At 43.9% G+C, this 23404-nt stretch overlaps 1 protein-coding gene across 3 annotated transcripts in view; it reads left to right on the top strand.

Annotated features, from left to right (window-relative positions):
• Positions 1-5972: 5972 nt before the first annotated feature.
• polr1e (RNA polymerase I subunit E) overlaps positions 5973-23404 on the top strand; it is a 67033-nt gene continuing 49601 nt past the window's right edge. Inside the window, exons 1-6 of one of the 3 annotated variants that reach the window (XM_085983637.1) lie at positions 5973-6042; positions 8052-8155; positions 8363-8439; positions 12374-12459; positions 20046-20101; positions 22032-22176. In XM_085983637.1, coding sequence (XP_085839763.1) covers positions 6006-6042; positions 8052-8155; positions 8363-8439; positions 12374-12459; positions 20046-20101; positions 22032-22176 — 505 coding nt within the window. In that variant the 5' untranslated portion in view covers positions 5973-6005. Of the gene's footprint in view, positions 6043-6162; positions 6295-6375; positions 6604-8051; positions 8156-8362; positions 8440-12373; positions 12460-20045; positions 20102-22031; positions 22177-23404 lie in introns of those variants that run through there. The other 2 variants (XM_085983635.1, XM_085983636.1) reach the window with 2 other exon arrangements.

Raw genomic sequence — 23404 nt, 5'->3', positions numbered from 1 at the left:
AGAGAGTTAAATGCGTGGCTCAAAGACTGGTGTGGGAGAAATAGGTTTTGCTTCCTGGGACACTGGCATCAGTACTGGGACACGAGAGAGCTGTTCCGTTGGGACGGACTTCACTTGGCCAGTGCTGGGACTAGAGTCCTGGCGAATTGAATAACTAGGGCTGTAGAGAGGGCTTTAAACTAATTAGTGGGGGGGAGGTTTTAAGAGAGCAAAAAATAAAAATGACAGCAGAGAAGGCAATAGAGCAAGGTAGCAGTGGGGGAATTAAAAACCAGAGCGTGTCAGGAAGGGACAGAATGTATAATGATAAAGGTAAAGTAGTAAAAGGGGTAAAAGCAGGAATGAATTGTCAGAAAACATATTTGAAAGTTCTTTATCTGAATGCACGCAGCATTCGTAACAAAATTGACGAGTTGACGGTACAAATAACTGCACATGGGTATGATCTGGTGGCCATTACGGAAACATGGCTGCAAGATAATCATGACTGGGAACTAAACATACAAGGGTATTTGACAATTAGGAAGGACAGACAGGAAGGAAAGGGAGGTGGGGTTGCTATGTTAATCAAGGATGGAATCACTGTAATAGTCAGAAATGATATTGGGTCAAAGGATCAGGATAGTGAAAAAGTTTGGGTGGAGATAAGGAATAATAAGGGGAAAAAGTCACTAGTGGGCGTAGTCTATAGGCCTCCTAACAGTTGCAACTCTGTTGGTCGGAGTATAAATCAGGAAATAGTTGGGGCTTGTAATAAGGGAACAGCTATAATCATGGGGGATTTTAACTTTCATATTGACTGGACTAATCAAATTGGGCATGGCAGCCTTGAGGAAGAGTTCATAGAGTGTATTAGGGACGGGTTCCTTGAGCAGTATGTAACTGGACCAACCAGAGGGCAGGCAATCTTAGATCTGGTCCTGTGTAATGAGACAGGATTAATAAAAAATGTCCTAGTAAAGGATCCCCTTGGAATGAGTGACCATAATATGGTTGAATTCCAAATTCAGTTTGAGGATGAGAGAGTTGGATCTCAAACCAGCATACTGAGCTTAAATAAAGGAGACTATGAAGGTATGAGAGTAGAATTGACTAAAGTGGACTGGGAAAACAGATTAAAGTGTAAGACGGTACAAGAGCAGTGGTCTACATTCAAGGAGATATTTCACATCTTTCAAGATAAATATATTCCACTGAGGAAAAAGGGGAGTAAAAGAAAAGACAGCCATCCGTGGCTTAGTAAAGTAATAAAGGATAGTATCCGACTGAAAACAAGGGCATATAAAGTAGCCAAATCTAGTGGGAGGATAGAAGACTGGGAAGCATTTAAAAGCCAGCAAACAATAACTAAAAGATTAATTAAGAAAGGGAAGATAGATTATGAAAGTAAACTAGCAAAAAATATAAAAACAGACAGCAAGAGTTTCTACAGCTATATAAAAAGAAAAAGGGTGGCTAAAGTGAACGTTGGTCCCTTAGAGGATGGGACCGGGAGACTAGTGGTGGGGAACATGGAGATGGCAAAGACGCTGAACAAATATTTTGTATCAGTCTTTACAGTAGAGGACACTAAAAATATCCCAACACTGGACAAACAGGGGGCAATGGGGGGGGGGGAGCTAAACACAATTAAAATCACTAAGGAGATGGTACTCAGTAAAATAATGGGACTTAAGGCGGATAAATCCCCCGGACCTGATGGCCTACATCCTAGGGTCTTGAGAGAAGTGGCGGTAGGGATTGTGGATGCATTGGTGATTATTTTCCAGAACTCCCTGGACTTAGGAAAGGTCCCGGCAGATTGGAAAACTGCTAATGTAACACCCTTATTTAAGAAGGGAAGTAGACAAAAAGCTGGAAACTATAGACCAGTTAGCCTAACATCTGTGGTTGGCAAAATGTTGGAGTCCATTATTAAGGAAACAGTAACAGAGCATCTGGATAAACATAATTTAATAGGACAGAGTCAGCATGGTTTTATGAAGGGGAAGTCATGTTTGACAAATTTGCTCGAATTCTTTGAGGATGTAACATACAGGGTGGATAAAGGGGAACCAGTGGATGTAGTGTATTTGGACTTCCAAAAGGCATTTGACAAGGTTCCACACAAAAGATTACTGATCAAGATAAGAAATCACAGGATTGGGGGTAATATACTGGCATGGGTGGAAGATTGGCTATCTAACAGAAAACAAAGAGTTGGGATAAATGGTTCATTCTCGGGCTGGCAATCAGTAACTAGTGGTGTTCCGCAGGGGTCAGTGCTGGGACCCCAACTCTTTACAATCTATATTAACGATTTGGAGGAAGGGACCGAGTGCAACATATCCAAGTTTGCCGACAATACAAAGATGGAAGGGAAAGCAGTGAGTGAGGAGGACATAAAAAACCTGCAAAAGGACATAGACAGGCTAAGTGAGTGGGCAGAGATTTGGCAGATGCAATATAATGTTGGAAAGTGTGAGGTTCTGCACTTTGGCAGAAAAAATCAAAGAGCAAGTTATTATCTAAATGGAGAGAAACTGCAAAGTGCTACAGTACAAAGGGATCTGGGGGTCCTGGTGCATGAAACACAAAAAGTTAGTATGCAGGTGCAGTAGGTGATCAGGAAGGCCAATGGAATCTTGGCTTTTATTGCAAGGGGGATGGAGTATAAAAACAGGGAAGTCTTGCTGCAGTTATACAGGGTATTGGTGAGGCCACACCTGGAATACTGCGTGCAGTTTTGGTTTCCATATTTAAGAAAAGATATACTTGCTCTCGAGGCGGTTCAGAGAAGGTTCACTCGGTTGATTCCGGAGATGAGGGGTTTGACGTATGAGGAAAGGTTGAGTAGGTTGGGACTCTACTCATTGGAGTTCAGAAGAATGAGAGGCGATCTTATCGAAACATATAAGATTGTGAGGAGGCTTGATCGGGTGGATGCGGTGAGGATGTTTCCACTGATGGGTGAGACTAGAACTAGGGGGCATAATCTAAGAATAAGGGGCTGCCCTTTCAAAACTGAGATGAGGAGAAACTTCTTCACTCAGAGGGTAGTAAATCTATGGAATTTGCTACCCCAGAGAGCTGCGGAAGCTGCAACATTAAATAAATTTAAAATGGAGATAGACAGTTTCCTAGCAGATAAGGGAATTAGGGGTTACGGGGAGAGGGCAGGGAAGTGGACGTGAGTCTAGATTCAGATCAGCCATGATCCTATTGAATGGCGGAGCAGGCCCGAGGGGCCGTATGGCCTACTCCTGCTCCTACTTCTTATGTTCTTATGTATACGGGTTGGTTTCCTGGACCAATATGTCGAGGAGCCAACTAGAGATCAGGCCATCTTAGACTGGGTATTATGTAATGAGAAAGGATTAATTAACAATCTTGTTGTGCGAGGCCCCTTGGGTCGGAGCGATCATAATATGATAGAATTCCTCATTAAGATGGAGAGTGAAGTAGTTGACTCAGAGACTAGGGTCCTGAATTTAAATAAAGGAAACTACGATGGTATGAGGCGCGAGTTGGGTAGGATTGATTGGGGAATGTTACTCAAAGGGTTGACGGTGGATAGGCAATGGCAAACATTCAAAGATTGCATGGATGAACTACAGAATTTGTTCATCCCTGTTTGGCATAAAAATAAAACAAAAAAAGTGACTCAACCGTGGCTAACAAGGGAAATTAGGGATAGCATAAGATCCAAGGAAAAGACATATAAATTGGCCAGAAAAAGCAGTAAACCTGAGGATTGGGAGCAGTTTAGGATTCAGCAAAGGAGAACAAAGGGATTAATTAAATAGAGTATGAGAGTAAGCTTTCAGGGAACATAAAAGCTGACTGTAAAAGCTTTTATAGATATGTGAAGAGAAAAAGATTGGTAAAGTCAAGCGTAGGCCCCTTGCAGTCAGAATCAGGGGAATTTATAATGAGGAACAAAGAAATGGCAGACCAATTAAATACATACTTTGGTTCTGTCTTCACGAAAGAGGACACAAATAACCTCCCAGAGATGTCGGGGAACATAGGGTCAAATGAGAGGGAGGAACTGAAAGAAATCAGTATTTGTAGGGAAATGGTGTTAGGGAAATTGATGAGATTGAAGGCCGATAATCCCCAGGGCCTGATAATCTACATCCTAGGGTACTTAAGGAAGTGACCCTAGAAATAGTAGATGCATTACTGGTCATCTTCCAAAATTCAATAGAATCTGGAACAGTTCCTATGGATTGGAGGGTAGCTAATGTTACCCCTCTATTCAAAAAAGGTGGTAGAGAGAAAACGGGGAATTATAGACCGGTAAGCCTGACATCGGTAGTGGGGAAAATGCTAGAGTCCATTATAAAAGATGTAATAGCAGAACACTTGGAAAACAGTGATAGGATCGGAGAACATCAACATGGATTTACAAAAGGTAAATCATGCTTGACTAATCTACTGGAATTTTTTGAGGATGTAACTGGTAAAATAGATAAGGGAGAACCAGTGGATGTGGTGTATTTGGACTTTCAGAAGGCTTTCGATAAGATCCCGCATAAGAGATTAGCATGTAAAGTTAAGGCACATGGGATTGGGGGCAAGGTACTGACTTGGATAGAGAACTGGTTGGCAGACAGGAAGCAAAGGTCTTTTTCCGAGTGGCAGGCAGTGACTAGTGGGGTACCGCAGGGATCAGTCCTAGGACCCCAGCTATTCATAATATATATTAATGAACTAGACGAAGGAACTAGATGTAATATCTCGAAGTTTGCAGACGACACAAAGCTGGGTGGGCATGTGTGCTGTGAGGAGGATGCCGAGAAACTCCAGTATGATTTGGACAGGTTGGGTGATTGGGCAGAAGCATGGTGGCAAAAACAGGAAGGCAGATTATTATCTGAACGGCAATAGATTGGGAGAAGGGGAAGTGCAACGAGACCTCGGTGTCCTTGTGCACCAGTCGCTGAAGGTAAGCATGCAGGTGCAGCAGGCGGTTAAGAAGGCAAATGGTATGTTGGCCTTCGTAGCGAGAGCGTTCGAGTACAGGAACAAGGATGTCTTGCTGCAGTTGTACAGGGCCTTGGTGAGACCACACCTTGAGTATTGTGTGCAGTTTTGGTTGCCTTATCTGAGGAAGGATGTTCTTGCCATGGAAGGAGTGCAGCGAAGATTCACCAGGCTGATACCTGGAATAGCAGGAATGACGTATGAGGAGAGATTGGGTCGATTGGGCTTATACTCGCTGGGGTTTAGAAGAATGAGAGGGGATCTCATTGAAACTTATAAAATTCTAACAGGACTAGACAGACTAAATGCAGGAAGGATGTTCCCGATGGCCGCGGAGTCGAGAACCAGGGGTCACAGTCTAAGGATAAGGGGTAAGCCATTTAGGACTGAGATGAGGAGGAATTTTTTCACCCAGAGTGGTGAACCTGTGGAATTCTCTACCACAGAAGGCAGTGGAGGCCAATTCATTAAATATATTCAAGAGGGAGTTGGATATATTTCTTAAGGCTAAAGGGATCAAAGGATATGGGGAGAAGGCAGGAACAGGGTACTGAATTTGGATGATCAGCCATGATCTCATTGAATGGCGGAGCAGGCTCGAGGGGCCGAATGGCCTACTCCTGCTCCTATCTTCTATGTTTCTATGAGGAGATTTTTTTTTTACACGAGATAGAGCAGGGGAGTGGGACTATTTGGATAGTTTCTAAATTACCTCCATGAAAGAGCAGGCACAGACTCGGTGGGCTGAGTAGCCTCCTTCTGTACTCTGTTATTCCAAGATTCTATGACGTAAGATCATCGACCTGAAATGTTAGCCCCACCTTCCTCTGTATACAGATGCTGCCTGACCTGCTGAAGGATTTCCAGCATCTGCAGTATTTTGCATTTTGTCTGCATGTTGAGTATGTCAGTGGCTGATACCGTGCTGATTGTGTCTGTGGATGGCTGCAGTCCTGCAACTGTGTAGTGTATATCTCGGTTGCTGGTCTTGGGCAGACTCTGTAGGTGGCGCTGTGCTGTTAAGTCTGTAGGCGGTGATGTGCGGCTTTGGCCTCCAGAAGGCGGTGTTCCAAGGTGCTGTGAGCCTATAGGTGGCGGTGTTGCTGGCGCCGTGCGGGCTCGGGCTGTAGGTGGCGGTGTTGCTGGCGCCGTGCGGGCTCGGGCTGTAGGTGGCAGTGTTGCTGGCGCCGTGCGGGCTCGGGCTGCAGGCGGCGGTGTTGCCCTCGCGCGGACGGTGCCGGTTGGTGTTTGCGGTGATGGCGGCGGCCGGTGTTTGGAGATACAGAGAGAGCGCGGAGCTGGGCCCCGAACAATCGGCCACACTCGGTAGCGGCTGCGAGTACCCGATTACCGGGGCGGGATATTTATCATCAATTAGACAGGCAGCGGGGAATGGTCCGGGACTGACCGGTAGTCGGGAGGAACAGACAGACATTGACAGAGTGTGTGTGAGAGACCGACAGACAGAGACATACACACACCGACACAATGACAGACAGACATGAGGCGGGGAGAGAGTCACACACACAAAGGCAAAGAGGGATGGAGTATGTTTTAGGCAGCCTACAAGGGCAGAGACGTTACTGGATCTGGTTATGAGGAATGAAGTCGATCAGGTAGATGAGCTGAATGCGGGTGAGCACCTTGGGAGTAGTGACCACAATATAAGGTTTAAGATCCAGCTGGAAAAGGAAAAATTCAGTTCAAAAATTAGAACATCAGATTGGATTAAGGCAGATTTTAGAAAGATGGCGAATGAGGTGAAGTGGAAGAATCTGTCACACACAACTGTAGAGCATCATTTGCCAGCTAAACTCAATTAATGTTTAGTATAAGTATGCAAATGTACAATCTACCTTTAAATTGAAGTAGGTTACTTCAAATTACTGTTACTTTGAGTTAAAATGTGCAAAAATAGGCTCCTAGTGCTGTTTTATTTAAATTACTCAATGGGTAATTTGTATTTTTTTTCAATTAAAAAAAAAAGCTTTGACTTAACAGGTGTGTTTAGGGTATGGTAGCTTAGTGGTTCTGGTACTAGACTAATCCACAGGCAATAAGTCCCAATCCCAAGGCAAATTGTGCAATTGAATTCAATAAATCTAGTAATCTGTGAGCTAACACCAGATAAAATAACCATCAAAACTGCCAGATTATCATAGAAACCTAATTGGTTTCTATGGCTGTCTGCTGCAGTTGTACAGGGCCTTGGTGAGACCGCACCTTGAGTATTGTGTGCAGTTTTGGTCACCTTACCTGAGGAAGGACGTTCTTGCCATGGAAGGAGTGCAGCGAAGATTCACCAGGCTGATACCTGGGATGGCAGGAATGACGTACGAGGAGAGATTGTGTCAATTGGGCTTATACTCACGAGTTTAGAAGATTGAGAGGGGATCTCATCGAAACCTATAAAATTCTGTCAGGTCTGGACAGACTAGATGCAGAAAGGATGTTTCTGATGGCCGGGGAGTCCAGAACCAGGGGTCATAGTCTAAGGATAAGGGGTAAGCCATTTAGGACTGAAATGAGGAGGAATTTCTTCACCCAGAGAGTGGTGAACCTGTGGAATTCTCTGCCACAGAGGGCGGTGGAGGCCAGTTCATTAAATATATTCAAGAAAGAGTTGGATATATTTCTTGAGGCTAAAGGGATCAAGGGATATGGGGAGAAGGCAGGGACAGGGTACTGAATTTGGATGATCAGCCATGATCTCATTGAATGGCGGAGCAGGCTCGAATGGCCTACTCCTGCTCCTATCTTCTATGTTTCTATGTTCATGAATGTCCTTCAGGGATTTAAACCTGTCACCCCAACCTGGTCTGGCCTACACGTGACTCCAGCCCCAAGTACATGGTTGTCCTTTAATGGCCTCCAGGCAACCAACACCGCTTTGCTGACATCGTCCACAACCCAAGATCAAATTTTTAAAAATGTGTATAGATTGACCTTCAGTTTACAAAATTATATTCCATTGTTTGTTGGAAAGTTAGCTAGAACCATCTACCAGGCTCTTCTACGATTGCTGTAGAAAATTATCCTGTGGACTACTAATTAAGTTTATAAAATGTTGTCCTGTTTTGCAGTTCAGTTTTCCAATGGGAAGCTCACAAATTCAGAAAATGTGGAATTTCAGCTGCACAAAAATATACACAAAAATAACCCCCGGAAGAAGCATCAACTTATCTTGGTAAGAGTTAAGTGACGTGTGTTCTTGTGTAATAAAACACTTAACATTTTGCTGTTTCTATAGAATGTGCCATGGTTAAAACTGGCATGGCTGATTATTATGACTGCGTAATGTCTTTAAACTGTCTTAACAACATTGAAACATTGATACATTTTTTGAAATTGTTCACCTTATTTGTTCAGATGATTCTTTTTCATTCCCCTGTAGTCTGCTGAGACGGATAGATTGACATATGTTGGAAATAATTTTGGACCGAGTGCTCTGAAGTGCAGCTCACTGTGCAAGTAAGTGTCTTTCTCCAACTCGGAGGCAGAATTCTGTTTAAAAGTAGTGCTGGAAATGTACAAGAGTGTTGTCAGCATCTGAAAAGAGGAGAGAGAGAGGGGTTATGGTGACCAACAGGCACTCGCTTGTGATTTGATCGTCACTTTTTGCACCTTCCCACGCATTTGATCCTGAATTAGGTGATACAGACTAGCTAGAATAAAATAGTCTTCCTTCCAGTTTGACCTAACTATATTGTGAATTAAGCAGAATATCAACTAGTTACATTTGCAGGACTATGGGGAAATAGTGGAGGAGCTGGACTTATTGGATAGTTCTTTCAAAGATCTGGCTCAGATGCAATGGGCCTTCTGTCCTGTAAGATACAATGATTTTCTTCCCCCCCAAATACAGCAACATATTGGGCAATGGGGCCTGCAAAGCACATTCATTTTTTTATTTAGCAGTGGAGTACAGGAAGCTGCAATGCCAGTACCACAGTACAAAGTTTGCATGCTTGCGGTCTCTGCAGTGAAAAAGAAGTCAGATGCTGTAATGTGGAGTAGAGGCATTACTTGGTGTTCATGGAATAAGCTGCCCTGGGTAACTTGAGGGAGGAAGGGAGACAGAGCGAGATGGAAAGGGGAATTGAGACAGGTAAAAGGCAGAGAGAGAGAAGGAAGTGTGTACAAGTACATGATACAATTGTGTTGTCATTACAATGATAATATCGATCTTTATTATTTATACTAACAGATCTGCTGTGGGATTGCTCACATTGAGTGAGAGGATACACTGTTGCATGACAATATGGGTTTTCTCAACAAAGTGTGTCAGGGAAAGTGTTACATGGATTATGTGCTAGATATAAAAATGTTAATACACGTACATTTATCTTGCATTTGTCTGCATTTTCTGTCAACTTTTTGCATTGTAAATGCCTGTGTCCCCATTTATAATTCCTATGTCTGCATTTATAATGGAAACTGCCTATGTAAACTTGTCACGCTGTAATTGCACCCTTCCCCCAGTGGGTATAATTACAGCGTGACAAGTTTACATAAGTTTACATTATAAATATGGACATAGGAATTCATAATGGGAATAATGTGTGACTTTAAAATGGGGATTGAAATATGTCTGCACCCCTTGGTCCATTTATCACCACCCTCTAACCACACTTCATTTGAAGACTGCAGTTAGTCATGACTCCCCGTGTGTAATGCCTCAGGAGACTGCCTACTCTTAAATAAAATAATCTAAGACTTGTGGCTCTTTGTTAGGCTCTTGAGCTTTGAAAGGATGGCCTCACTTGAGAGAGGTTCATATTCAGGTAGAGAACCTTGATCGAGTGTTGCCAGCAATTTAATTTTGTTTTTATTTTATGTTTTAAGCATTTGCAGGATTTTTAATCTATAGTGTACGGTTTGCAAGTTTTTCAGCATTCTCTTTAATAAACTTTTATGCTATAATATATCTTAAATATGAAAACCTGGAGTATGTATGTACTTCCTGCCCATCACACTTTGAAAATCACACACCGCCTAATGCAGGTTTCTGTGTGGAAACAACAGTAGTCATTTAGAATGTACAAACTCTTCAACGGAAAATACCAGCTGCAACATCTGCAGCTTCTCAGTTGACATGTGTATGAATTCATGCAGTGTTTACTTAAATCGATTATTCTTTGCAGCTTTAATGAGACACGCACTTACACTATAGCAGCCGAATAATACCTTGTGGTTTACATGGTATAATGTTTGTCCTTGTAAAGCTGCATATCCTCTACTGTGAGAAGTGCCACAGGAAATTCGCCTCCATATCCTGAACTTAACAATTATGTATAAAATAAGAGCAAAAAAGGGCCTCTCTGTCCCTCATCCAGAACTTGCCCACCTCTTCCGTTAAAGATTCAACACGTTCTATGCTAACTTCTCTTAGTTGGTGCTCCTTTTCAAATTTCTCCCGGTATCCTTCCAGCAGTTTCACAGCTGTGGATGGCCCTTCGTTAATTTGCGTAAATAGTTGTTCTTGCATGTAAGCCTTGAGTCCTATTGTCACTCGACACTTGCAGAGGCCGCTGGATAGCGAACAAAGTCAGAAAAGCTGTTTCCCTCCTATCCCATGGGCTAACGGGGCCCATTTAAAACCAAAACTCATCATAAAAAGTGAATACATAACGAATTAGTACGTGTGGATAGTTTGGTGAAAATGACGGAAGAGTCCACCAGTTTCTTGCACTTTGCCTGATTTTTTTCCCTGACATTTTCTCCCTCTGAAGGGTGTTCACAACTTTATGGATGAGGCAGTGAGTGTTGAGGTTTTTTGACCGTCGGGGAAGGTGGGGGCATCATAGTCAACCTCGATCCTGCCGCCACCTGACACCCAGGTGCATGCTTCCAGCACGGAATGCTGGAGCACATCCCCAGGCCAATGTTTCATTGTCCTGATGGAGATGCTGAGCTCAATTGTGGTACCTCTTCTACCTAAAATCAGCAAAGCCGCTATAAACTACGGGGGAAAAATTCAGTTGGTTTGCACCTCCCGTTAGCGCCTTAAGAGGGCGCTAATGGGGCGCAAAGCAACTAGCGCCCGGGAGCGGCGATGTTTGTGCCGCTCACGAAATTAACTAGACATTTTGTGGTGGCGCTAAACACTACTGCCACGATCTCCTGCGCCAGCAGATCGTGACGTCAGTTGAGTGCGCAACACCCCGGACCGGATATTGAGTGGCGCCCCCTGCCTTACCGCCTGCCGCTAGCAACGACAGGTTGAGGGGAACGTTTTGCAGTCAGAAAGGGACTGGGGGAGTGCTATTTAAAGGCGAACGCATCCTGCCTTTTTTTGTTGGTGACATTTCTGCACCACACATTCTAAGAGAGAGAGAGAGACTTCTGGAGAGATTCAATGCTGTGTGAAGGAGTTTTGGGTACTGAGCAGCACTTTGCAGGTTCATTTTTGATTTGCCCTTGTATCGATTTAGAAGAGACTGTGGGGGCTGCAATCTGAGCTCTTTCCCTGGGGGTCTCCATTGTTCTTTCCAGCAGAATTGATGTACAGGTCTCTCCAGGCCAAGATTCAAGGCTGCAATGAGCAGGATGTGGATGGAGAGTAAGATCAACCCTCCCCTTTAAGATAAAAACAAAATGCTGGAGAAACTCAGCAGGTCAAGCAGCATCTGTGAAGAGCGAAACAGAGTTAACGTTTCAGGTCGATGACCTTTCGTCAGAACTCCCCTTTAAGAATTGGCCAGCTCCAGTGTGTCTGTGTTCCATTGCTGACTGACATCACATGAGCTTTGCCAGTGCCTCGCTGCTCGGCCTTTGCACCTTAAGACAGGTGCGAAGCGCCTGATTTAGTGCTCCAATCCCCTCCAGGGACAATAAAAGCCAAGTTTGTCGTCGGAGGCGATAATTAGCACCAGGCGCTAAACTTTGAGCGCGGCCGATAATGGCGCCCCAAACGGGGCGATACTGAATTTTTCCCCCTAAGTGTCAAAACTGGGACCTTCCTGATTTGTATGACTCCATTGCTCATTCCTATCAGGAAGCAATGATGGTTTTTATTTTTATCTTGGTCTGTTCTGGTAATCTTCTGAGACTTCTGTTTTGACTTTCAATTTGCCAGATTCAAAAAGTGACGAGCAAATTTTAACAATATGTGGTTTCCTCAGGCTGCTCAAGTTTCCCTTTAACTATATAAAAAACTATAAAATAATTCAGCTGGTTGTATTTTGCATTTTGATTGAATTGTTTGCCTGTGAGAGAGAATTGAAAAATATTGTTACAGCATTGATAAGAGAGTGGTTAAGTGTTTATGTGCATGTAGTATTTGTGTAAAATAAAAGATTAATGCCTGGAAATTACTGTTCCAAAAATGCAAATGATTGGGAAGTTACTGGATAAAAGTGACTAAAAACCTTTCATTTAGTGGAATGTGCTCTGTTCCATTCAGGTATTTTGTTGGCGTGCTAAATAAAAAAACAGGGAAAATGGAAGTGCACGATGCTCAGCTGTTCAACATGCAGCCGTACTTTCCTGGTAAGTTCCCCAGTACATAGTTCTTGTCTACCCCGTGAGCATAATTAGATATGGCTAAATTAAGCTTCTTTGTATCAACAACTTGAATTTATGTACCACTGTTAACGTAGAAGTGTCAGCAGCCTAAAATAGACACCGATCCAGAGGAGGAGATATTAGATGAGGTGACCGCAAGCCTGGTCAAAGAGTGGGTATTAAGGAGGGAATTCCAGAGCGTAGGGCCTAGACAATGGAAGGCACAGCCACAAAAGGCCAGAGACACGGGAATGGATAATTCAGGACTGGGGAGGGGTTTGTAGAGCTGGAGAAGGTTAGAGAGACAGGGAAGGGTGAGGCTATAAGGGAATTTAAACACAAAGATGAGAATTTTTAATTGGAGGTTGGAGGCTTTGGGAGACCAGGAGCCAAAGTAGGTCAGCATAGACAGGGGTGATGGGTGAGTGGGACTTGGTGCAGGATAGGATACAGGCAGCATAGCTTTGGATGAGCTGAAGTTTACAGAGGGTGAAGGAAGGGAGGCCAGCCCGGCGAGCTTCAGAATAGTTGACTCTGGAGGTGACGGAAGCAGATGGGCTGAGGCAGGGGAGGATGTTGGCAATGTTATGGTGGTGGAAGTAGGTGATGTTGTGATAGGATATGGGGTCGGAAGCTCACCTCAGGATTGAATAGGATGCCAACTTTGTGAACAGCCAGGTTCAGCCTGAGACAATAGTTGGGGAGGGAAATGGAATTGGTGACGAGGGTACGGTGCTTGTGGAGGTGGCTGAAGACGGTAGTTTCAGCTTTCCCAATGTTTGGCAGAAATTGCTCAGTATCCAGAGAGGAACTGCAAGCAGTCTGACAACACCGAGGCAGTGGAGGTGGTGGAGAAGTAGAGCTCAGTTTCATCAGTGTACATGTGGAATGTGACCCCATGTAGATGAGGAAGAAGAGGGGGCAAAGGACATATCCTTGGGGTCACCAGAGGTGAGGGTGGGAAGAGAAGCGATTGCTGGAGATGCCCTGGCTGCGAACAAATAGGTAAGTTTGAACCAAGCAAGGACAATCCCATGGAGAACAGAGATGCGTTGGAGGAGGGTGGTGCAGTCGACCATGTCAAAGGCTGTAGAGAGGTTGAGGAGAGATAGTGCACCATGGTTACAGTGGATGTCATTTGTGACTTTGGTTTCAGCTGTTTCAGTGCAGTGGAGGGGGGACGGGGGTGGAATCCTGATTGGAGAGATTCAAACATGGAGTTGCAGGAAAGTTAGGCATGGATGAGGGAGGTGACAATACATTCAAGAAATTTGGAGAGGAAATAATAAAAATGACAATGGAGAAGGTCATAGACTTAGGTAGCAGTGGGGAAATTAAAAAACAACGTGTCAGGAAGGGACAGAAGGTATGGAGTAAAAGGTAAAGTAGTAAAAGGGGAAAAAACAGGAACTAAGTGTCACAAAACATATTTGAAAGTTCTTTATCTGAATGCACGTAGCATTCGTAACAAAATGGATGAGTTAACGGCACAAATAACTACATATGGGTATGATCTTGTGGCCATTACAGAAACATGGCTGCAGGGTGACCATGACTGGGAATTAAACATACCAGGTTATTTAACAATCAGGAAGGACAGGCAGGAAGGAAGGGGAGGTGGGGTGGCTATGTTAATAAAGGAAGGAATCACTATAATACAGAGAAATGATATTGGGTCAAAGGAGCAGGATAGTGAAACAGTTTGGGTGGAGATAAGGAATAATAAGGGGAAAAAAAACACTAGTGGGTGTAGTCTATAGGCCTCCGAACAGTTGCAACTCTGTTGGACAGAGTATTAATCAGGAAATAGTTGAGGCTTGTAATAAGTGAACAGCTATAATTATGGGGGATTTTAACTATCATATTAACTGGACAAATCAAATTGGGCAGGGCAGCCTTGAGGATGAGTTCATTGAGTGTATTAGGGATGGGTTTCTTGAGCAGCATATGTAACTAAACCGACCAGGGGGCAAGCACCCTTAGATTTGGTCCTGTGTAATGAGACAGGATTAATTAAAAATGTCCTAGTAAAGGATCCCCTTGGAATGAGTGACCATAACATGGTTGAATTCCATATTCAATTAGAGGGTGAGAAGATTGGATCTCAAACAAGCGTGCTGAGCTTGAATAAAGGAGACTATGAAGGTATGAGAGCGGGATTGATGAGAGTGGACTGGGAAAATAGATTAAAGGGTAAGACGGTACATGATCAGTGGTGTACATTTAAGGAGTTATTTTACATCTTCCAAAAAATATATATTCCACTGAGGAAAAAAGGGTGTAAAAGAAAAGATAGCCATCCGTGGCTAAGTAAAGTAATTAAGGATAGTATCCAACTAAAAACAAGGGCATATAAGGTAGCCAAATCTAGTGGGAGGATAGAAGATTGGGAAGTCTTTAAAAGACAGCAAAAAATAACTAAAAGATTGATTAAGAAAGGGAAGATAGATTATGAAAGTAAATTAGCAAAAAATATAAAAACAGATAGCAAAAGTTTCTATAGTTATATAAAAAGAAAAAGGGTGGCTAAAGTAAAATGTTGGTCCCTTAGAGGATGAGACCGGGAAATTAATGGTGGGAAACATGGAGATGGCAAAAACACTGAACAAATATTTTGTATCAGTCTTTATGGTAGAGGATACGAAGAATATCCCAACACTGGACAAACAGGGGGCTCTAGGGGGGGAGGAGCTAAATACGATTAAAATCACTAAGGAAGTGGTACTTGGTAAAATAATGGGACTCAAGGCGGATAAATCCCCTGGACCTGATGGCTTACATCCTAGGGTCTTGAGGGAAGTGGCGGTAGGGATTGTGGATGCATTGGTAATAATTTTCCAAAACTCCCTGGACTCAGCAAAGGTCCCGGCAGATTGGAAAACTGCTAATGTAACACCCTTATTTAAAAAGGGCAGAAGGCTGGAAACTATAGACCTGTTAGCCTAACATCTGTGGTTGGTAAAATTTTAGAGTCCATTATTAAGGAGACAGTAACGGGACATTTGGATAAACATAATTTAATAGGACAAACTCAGCATGGTTTCATGAAGGGGAAGTCATGTTTGACAAATTGGCTTGAGTTCTTTGAGGAAGTAACATACAGGGTGGATAAAGGGGAACCAATGGACGTAGTGTATTTAGACTTCCAAAAGGTATTTGACAAGGTGCCACACAAAAGATTATTGCTCAAGATAAAAAATCACGGGATTGGGGGTAATATTCTGGCGTGGGTGGAGCATTGGCTCTCTAACAGAAAGCAGAGAGTTGGGATAAATGGTTCATTCTCAGACTGGCAATCAGTAACTAGTGGTGTTCCGCAGGGGTCAGTGCTGGGTCCCCAACTCTTTACAATCTATATTAACGATTTGGAGGAGGGGACCGAGTGTAACATATCAAAGTTTGCAGATGATACAAAGATGGGAGGGAAAGTAGTGAGTGAGGAGGACATAAAAAAACCTGCAAAGGGACATAGACAGGCTAAGTAAGTGGGCAGAGATTTGGCAGATGGAATACAATACTGGAAAGTGTGAGGTTATGCACTTTGGCAGGAAAAATCATAGAGCAAGTTATTATCTTAATGGCAAGAAACTGGAAAGTACTGAAGTACAAAGGGATCTGGGGGTCCTGGTGCACGAAACTCAAAAGGTTAGTATGCAGGTGCAGCAAGTGATTAAGAAGGCCAATGGAATCTTGGCTTTCATTGCTAGGGGGATAGAATATAAAAATAGGGAGGTATTGGTGAGACCGCACCTGGAATACTGCGTACAGTTTTGGTGTCCATACTTAAGAAAAGACATACTTGCGCTCGAGTCAGTACAAAGAAGGTTCACTCGGTTAATTCCGGGGATGAGGGGGTGGACATATGATGAGAGGTTGAGTAGATTGGGACTCTACTCATTGGAGTTCAGAAGAATGAGAGGCGATCTTATTGAAACATATAAGATTGTGAAGGGGCTTGATCGGGTGGATGCGGTGAGGATGTTCCCAATGATGGATGAAACTAGAACTAGGGGGCATAATCTTAGAATAAGGGGCTGCTCTTTCAAAACTGAGATGAGGAGAAACTTCTTCACTCAGAGGGTGGTTGGTTTGTGGAATTTGCTGCCCCAGAAAGCTGTGGAAGCTACATCATTAAATAAATTTAAAACAGAAATAGATAGCTTCCTAGAAGTAAAGGGAATTAAGGGTTATGGGGAGCGGGCAGGAAATTGGACATGAGTCTAGGTTCGGAATGGTCGTGGCCCTGTGGGTAGTGGAGTGGGCCCAGGGGCCGTGTAGCCTGGTTCTGCTCCTACTTCTTGTGTTCTAATTCTGTGTTAGATTTCAGGAGATGGTTTTATTCCTGTTCCTGGCTGGGGTGGAGATCGCCTTTACAGAAGGTAAGTACTGTAGAAAATATAGGGACAGAGTGATCTCCTGGACGAGTTTCGATCGCCTAGATGGGTCGGAGAGGAATTTCCCAGATTTTTTCTCCCAAATTGGCCATTGTTTTTTTAAAAAATCTGGTTTTTCGCCTCTCCCGGGAGATCACATGGGTTCGGGTGAGATGGAGAGTGATAGTATATTTGAGGTTAGGATCAGATCAGCCATGATCTTATTGAATGGTGGAGCAGGCTCGAGGGGCTGATTGGCCTACTCCTGCTCCTATTTCTTATGTTCTTATGAAATGAAGGTTGGAGATGGAGCGGTGGTTTGCAAGGACCGAGGTGTCGGGTGGCTTTTTGAGGAAGAGGGTAATGACTGCATATAGGTAGGAGGAAAGTACCAGAGGAAAAGGAACTGTTAACCGTATCTATCAGCTGGCGTGGACCGGAAGGGAAGTTGGGTGGTCAGCAGTTTAGTTGGGAATAGGGTCAAGGGAGCAGTAGGTGGGCCTCATGGAAGAGATGAGCTCAGAGAGGGCATGGAGGGAGAAACTGAAGAAGACGTGGGTTCAGGGCTAGGGCAGGGTGGGACCCTGGGTGGATGTTTGGCTTGGCTGGGAAGGGGGGTGCGGCAGAGGCAGCTGAAAGGATAGTCTTAGTCTTTGTGATAATGAAGTCCATGAGCTCCTTGCACTTGTTGGAGGTGCCAGGGGAGAGGTGTTTAAGGAGATGGCTGGTAGTGGAGAAAAGAAGTCGGGATTATCTCTGCATTCCAGACTGATCCTGGAGTAGTGAATAGTTTTGGCAGTGCAGTGGGGGGGGGGCCCAATAGTGCCTGATCTAGTCCAGCTAGATCTGGCAATTGATGGCCAAACCAGTTGTGTGGCAGATACATTCAAGTCAGTGCCCCTTGGAATTGAGGGTGTGAAGATGAGAGCCATACCAGAGGGTTCGACTAGAATGTGAGAGAGCAACTGTTTTTCTGGGGACAGGGACTGGAAGGCCAACTTTCCGTCAAAGCCACAATAAGATTGTGGTTGGCAAGGGCCATGTCTGAGTGAACAAACATTCTGGAGAGAAACGCAGAGGAGGGTGGTGATTGTTGATCTGCTGGCAGAGTCCAAAGTGGTAATGGTGGGTGGGGTAAGTGGGAGGGAAGGAGCTTTGTGAAGTTCGCTTCCAGCGAGTGTGCTGGGCAGGAATGCTGGCAAACGAGGATGGGGCAGTTGAGGTTGCTGCTCCTAAGGAGGTAGCAATGGGTGTTTAGAAGGGTCCTTGGAAAATGCAAAGAGATGCACAGAGGGTAGCTTTAGGCTTATCCAAAACGGGTAGCCTTGAATGTCAGCAGGAAGGCACAGTCGTAGTGATGGGTTGGGATAAAGATGGGGGTGGGTAGGGGGCAAAGTAGCTGAGGGGAGAAATGAAAGGTGACAGGAGAGGTGGAAAAAAAGATTGAAGTAATGGGCATGGAGCAGCAGCCAAAGTGAGCACACAAATAAACACAAGGAATTCAGGCTACGTATGACCTCAAATGATCTCTTGATGGGACATTTAAGGAGTTTTTTGAGTTGAGGTGGTAGAAATAAGAAATGAAAATGAGATGGTTTTGAAACTGGCCAGCCTCTCTGCTTATTTTCCCCAAATAATGCTAGCTAACCTCCTGTGACGTTGCTCACAGGTAGTCTGGGGCCCAGAGCAGGGTATAGCTGTTAAGGTGGAGTTATGCTTAACCGGGTTTGACCCTATTGAGACCGCAGCACAGGTACTCCGTCTTCTCCTGAAGGCATGACTCTTGATTGGCGCACTTCTGGTTCTGGTTGACTACTGGCAGCTTGTCCTGATGGCCATTCTTGATTTGTGAGCCTAGACAGTGAGTGCCAGCAGACTGTTCGATCATCAGGAGCATCTCAGCTGAACTGTTCTCGCCTGTTGTCTGCACGTGCACATTTCCAGCAGGAGTGATTAAGAGGGACCTCCGGTTGACTTTTCCCCGCCCGAACCAGGGGAACACAGACCGATTTGTTACTCCCTGAGTTAACTCGGTATAAATTAAAGATTGAACCTGGAACCTTTCTGATCTCTGGCTCAGTTCAATAAGGGGAACTGCAAGAATCCAGACTCTTGTTAGCTAGTTGCTAACCACTGTACTGCAGAACTTATCTAGCCCTTGAGAAATAAGAAGGGGCATTGCTATTGACAGTTGCTTCCTTTCTGCCGAAATGGATTAACTTTCCGCAATCAGGAGCATGCTGTAATGTCTCTGCTTTTCCAGGGTCTAAGGGCAATTTAGGTCAGCAAAAAAAAATCTTTAACGGTCAATGTGCCTGTTGTGCCCTAAAAATGGAACAGTGTACGCATGGCATGATTAGCAAAATGTTTTTTTTTAGCTCTGTTCCATTGTTAAATCTTATAACTTTAATGCACTTTTGTGAGGGTATGAAATGTAATTTTGAACTGGTTGATGAGGAGACCTATTCCTTTCCCCCCCACCCAAAAAAAAAGTCTCTGTCATTGCAGCTATTCAGACACAACAGTAATTATTCTTTGTGTAGCATTTGACAAAGACTGCATTGATATAGTGCCTTCAATGTCAAAATGTCCCGAGACATTTCAGAGGTGTGATCAAAAAACTGGATGCTAAACCCAAGAAGGTTTTGGGAGGGGTGACCAAAAGTTTGGTCAAAGAGCTGGGCTTTAAGGAAGAGAGGGAGGCAATTCCAGAGTGTGGGGCCTAGATGGTTCCAGGCATGGTTGACAATGGTAGAGAAAGGCGGGGTGGGTTGGAATGCACAAGAGAGCAGAGTCAGTGGAACAGAGAGTTGGGGGTTGGCAGGTTAGGGCTGTAGGAGGTTACAAAGACAGGGAGGGACGAGGCAATGGAGAGATTTAATCACAAGGATAAGGATTTTCAATTTGAGGTGTTGAAGGACCAGGAGCCAATAGATCGTTGAGGACAGGAGTAATAGGCGAGCAGGATTCCATGTAACGCACTTTGGGATGCTTGAGAGATGCAATAAATGCACGTTATTTTATTTCTCAAGTTTTATCGGGGGTTCCTTATTGTGGTCTGACAATGAACCAGAGCACCATTACCTGTGACATCAGTTGTGTGTGCAGTGCTGGACTTCCAATCTCATCTGCCAAGAATTATTTGAAATGTCCATTATAAGTCGGAGCAACGTATTGATGCTAGTGTTGTCTCCTCAGGTGAATCTGCTGCAGAAGGAGATACCAATGAAAAACGCACCTCTTACAGGGAGAAGGTAATTATTCTTTGTGCAGCATTTGACAAAGACGGCACTGTATTATCTATGAGTTGCACTGCAGCTACTCACCAAGGCTTCTTCAGCAGCACCTCCCAAATCCGTGACCTCCACCAGCCAGAAGGACAAGGGCACCTCCAAGTTCCCCTCCAAGTCACACACTATCCTGACTTGAACATAATTAGTCATTCCTTCATTATCACTGGGTCAAAATCCTGGAACTCCCTATCTAGCAGTTCTGTGGAAGCACTTTCATCACACGGACTACAGCGGTTCAAGAAGGCCCTCCAACACCACCACCTCAGTGCAACTAGGGTTGGGCAATAAATGCTGGTTTTGCCAGTGACTACCACATCCTGAGAATGATTTTTTTTTTGAATCACTGAAGTATGAATTCGATGACGCCACATGAAAGCAAACCTAATTCTATATTGAAATCCTTGATTTCTTTTCCCCCCATCCACCCACCCCAGTTAATGCTGCTTTGCCGATGTGTCCCCAATTTTAAATACTGTTCCAGCTGAGGAGAGATTGGGTTACTTACAGCCTCCTGCCAGTACTGGCCACAAGGATAAATTGTTGGCCTACGGTTCCATGAGCAGTGACACCCATCTGGTACCTCACCCAAGTGGCTGTTCTACGTGAATAGATATTGGACTATTTGTCCATTGAGGCCTCCATGTAGAGTCCTGTCCACATAGAAGCACTGCTGCACAGACAGCAACCCTGCAGTGTTTCTAGTCCAGCATTGATGTGGATAATTGTAGTATTCCCACCGCTGCCCTGGCTGAGATTGGCTAATTAGCACAGACCAGAGATAAAACTGCTGAGCTGTTTGCTACATCACCCATTGCATTTACCCATTGTTAACATTTCTGGTTTTAAACTCTCCTTGTGGGGAAGCAACTCATGAAACGAGAAAAGACCATTCAGCTCATCAACTCTGCTTCCACAGGCCATGTGCAATTTGCCCCACTTATTGAACCACCTGAGGATTTGTTCTGTATAAATACTCCCTGATCACAGGGTCAGTAAACAATAATATAGAGGCGGTCACAGTAGATTGCTTAAAAATAAGGTTCTCTGACATAAATATACTTACGAGTACTGTAGCTTGGTGGTTGTGATAGTGGACTAGCAACCCAGAGATTGAGTTAAAATCCTTTATTTACTTAATGTTTGAAAAAATAAATACCAAGCAAGGTAATCGAAACAAAAACATTGGGGTTATTCAGAATACCATGATGGAAGAGTTGAGATACCAGCGGGATGGGACGTCACACGTGGCCATTTCTCACCCTGACATTTGTATGTGTTCTTAAAGTTCTTTCTCCTTCCTTTCCCCTGAACACCAAGCGTCACCAGGCTGACGGCGATTTTCTGTCCGGCTTCTCTGAATGTTGCTTTGTAACTAACTGCCAGTAACTGCGAGAGTAGCCTTGGTTTGAATGACTGGTACAGAAATTCTGCAATCCTTCACTTCTACTCTGTGCCTTGCGTCTAGGGTCTGGCTAGGTGCAAAGTGGAGCAGGTTTGTCCCAACACTGGTGATGCTACATCTTAATCACATAGCACCCTTCAGCTGAGTATATGGGGCTTTCTCATAGGCACTAACAAATGTGGCAGTCATCTACTAGGAGGCACAGTTCAGTCCTGTGAGTTGGTTTGTGTTTACTTTTCCATCTCACGTGGCATCATGTGTTCATGTGACAAGTGCGAGCTAATGGAATTTGTTCAACCAAGGTAAATAAGTGGGAGTAAGTAGAAACCTGAAGAAAGACCTCAAGGCCTTTAGGTCAACTGCTTGAACAATCAGGAATTAAAATATTGCATTCATTCAATTTTAGTTTAACCAGCCTGTACAGGCCTATGAATAGGAAGGAAGTAATTAACCAAACCGATGTATTAACTGCATGCTGTTGATTTCTAGGTGGACTCTCTCATTGAGGCCTTTGGTACTATCAAGCAGAAACGTGCCTTGAGCTCCCGCAGGCTGAATCAGGTTGGGAACGAGACTTTGCAGAAAGCTGTGGCCAAAGCAGCAGAAAATATCATTGATAAGAAAGGAATAACGGGTAAAGGAGTCAAATTATGTGGCAATGGTTGCTCCATAACTATGATAAGATCAAACAATCTCCATGCAGAAAATATTTTTATTTAGAGAAATCTGAGTTATTGATCTGAGGAAAGATGCACGGGGAAGGGCATTGAGGTTTAATGACTATTTTGTCAAGTTACATGGATAAATCACGTAAACCATCCATTGCGACAATTGGCCAGCGCTAAGCTTTTGCATTGCATTGGGCACTAAGAATCAGCAGCCATGAGTGGAGAAATGAAAATGTCTGCTCACTTTAGTGACAGCTAGTAAGACATAGGCACATTAAGTACATGATACATGAAAGAATCTTTAATGCAGAGACACTTGGCATTATGGATCTCCGCAGTTCTGAACAATTGGGGAATATCATCTGTCTGGGAGGAGATATATAATAAATAGTTTCTATGCTTAGTTCTTCTCGGTGAGTACTTAACACTGAAAGTACTTCATCCACGCGCCCTAATTTATGTTGTCGTTTGTGAAATAAATCCGGACCTGGATCACAGTGACTGAAACAGAGGGGAAGAATAGTCTTGAGGCTGTGAAAAATTATTCTAAAGGGTATGAAAAGTACTGCGAAGTAAAAACCGGGAACAGGCTGCGGTACAGAATGGTGGGTTTATGATGAAAATCGGAATACTATGGCCCGGATTTAGCGGTGGCTATGATGCCGTACTCTCAGAGGTACGCCGCTGACCACAGTTTTTGGCCCTATATCTTTTTATATTTATATTTTAAATAGGGTTAATCTGTATTCAAAATGGCATCAGCCGGCAGTATCTTTGGATGTCTGTATGAAATGTTCTTTGTTCTGTGGCAGTTAGTGTGTGGTACCCCGTGCACATGGCTGGCTACAATTAGCCTTTGTTAACTTACTCAATAAGTATGTTTGTCCTAATTGTATCTTGATGGTTTTTATCCCTGTTGGACTTCCCAAAACAGAGCCCAGTGTTTGTTTCCTTGGTACCCCCTACAGTTGTACTTCATATGTATGAATTCATCTTGATGGTAGCGGTCTAAAACTGTAATTTCTTCTGTTATCCAATGTTAAAAGCCAGTCTAACTGGGAGGATGTAAACACCACCGAGAGGAGAGACAATTCATGGGCCAGAGGTACCCAACCTACAATCCTGGAGCCACACAGCCCCGAGCCCTGGCAATCAGACCCTCCAAGCCCTGGAAACTCTGAATTGTATGGGCCG

The sequence above is a fragment of the Somniosus microcephalus genome, chromosome 1 (assembly GCF_052327205.1).
Source record: "Somniosus microcephalus isolate GS21.2 chromosome 1, FLI_Smic_1.0, whole genome shotgun sequence".
Taxonomy (NCBI): Eukaryota; Metazoa; Chordata; class Chondrichthyes; order Squaliformes; family Somniosidae; genus Somniosus; species Somniosus microcephalus.
The sequence above is the reverse complement of the archived record's forward strand: the minus strand, read 5'-3'. Positions and strand labels throughout refer to the sequence as shown.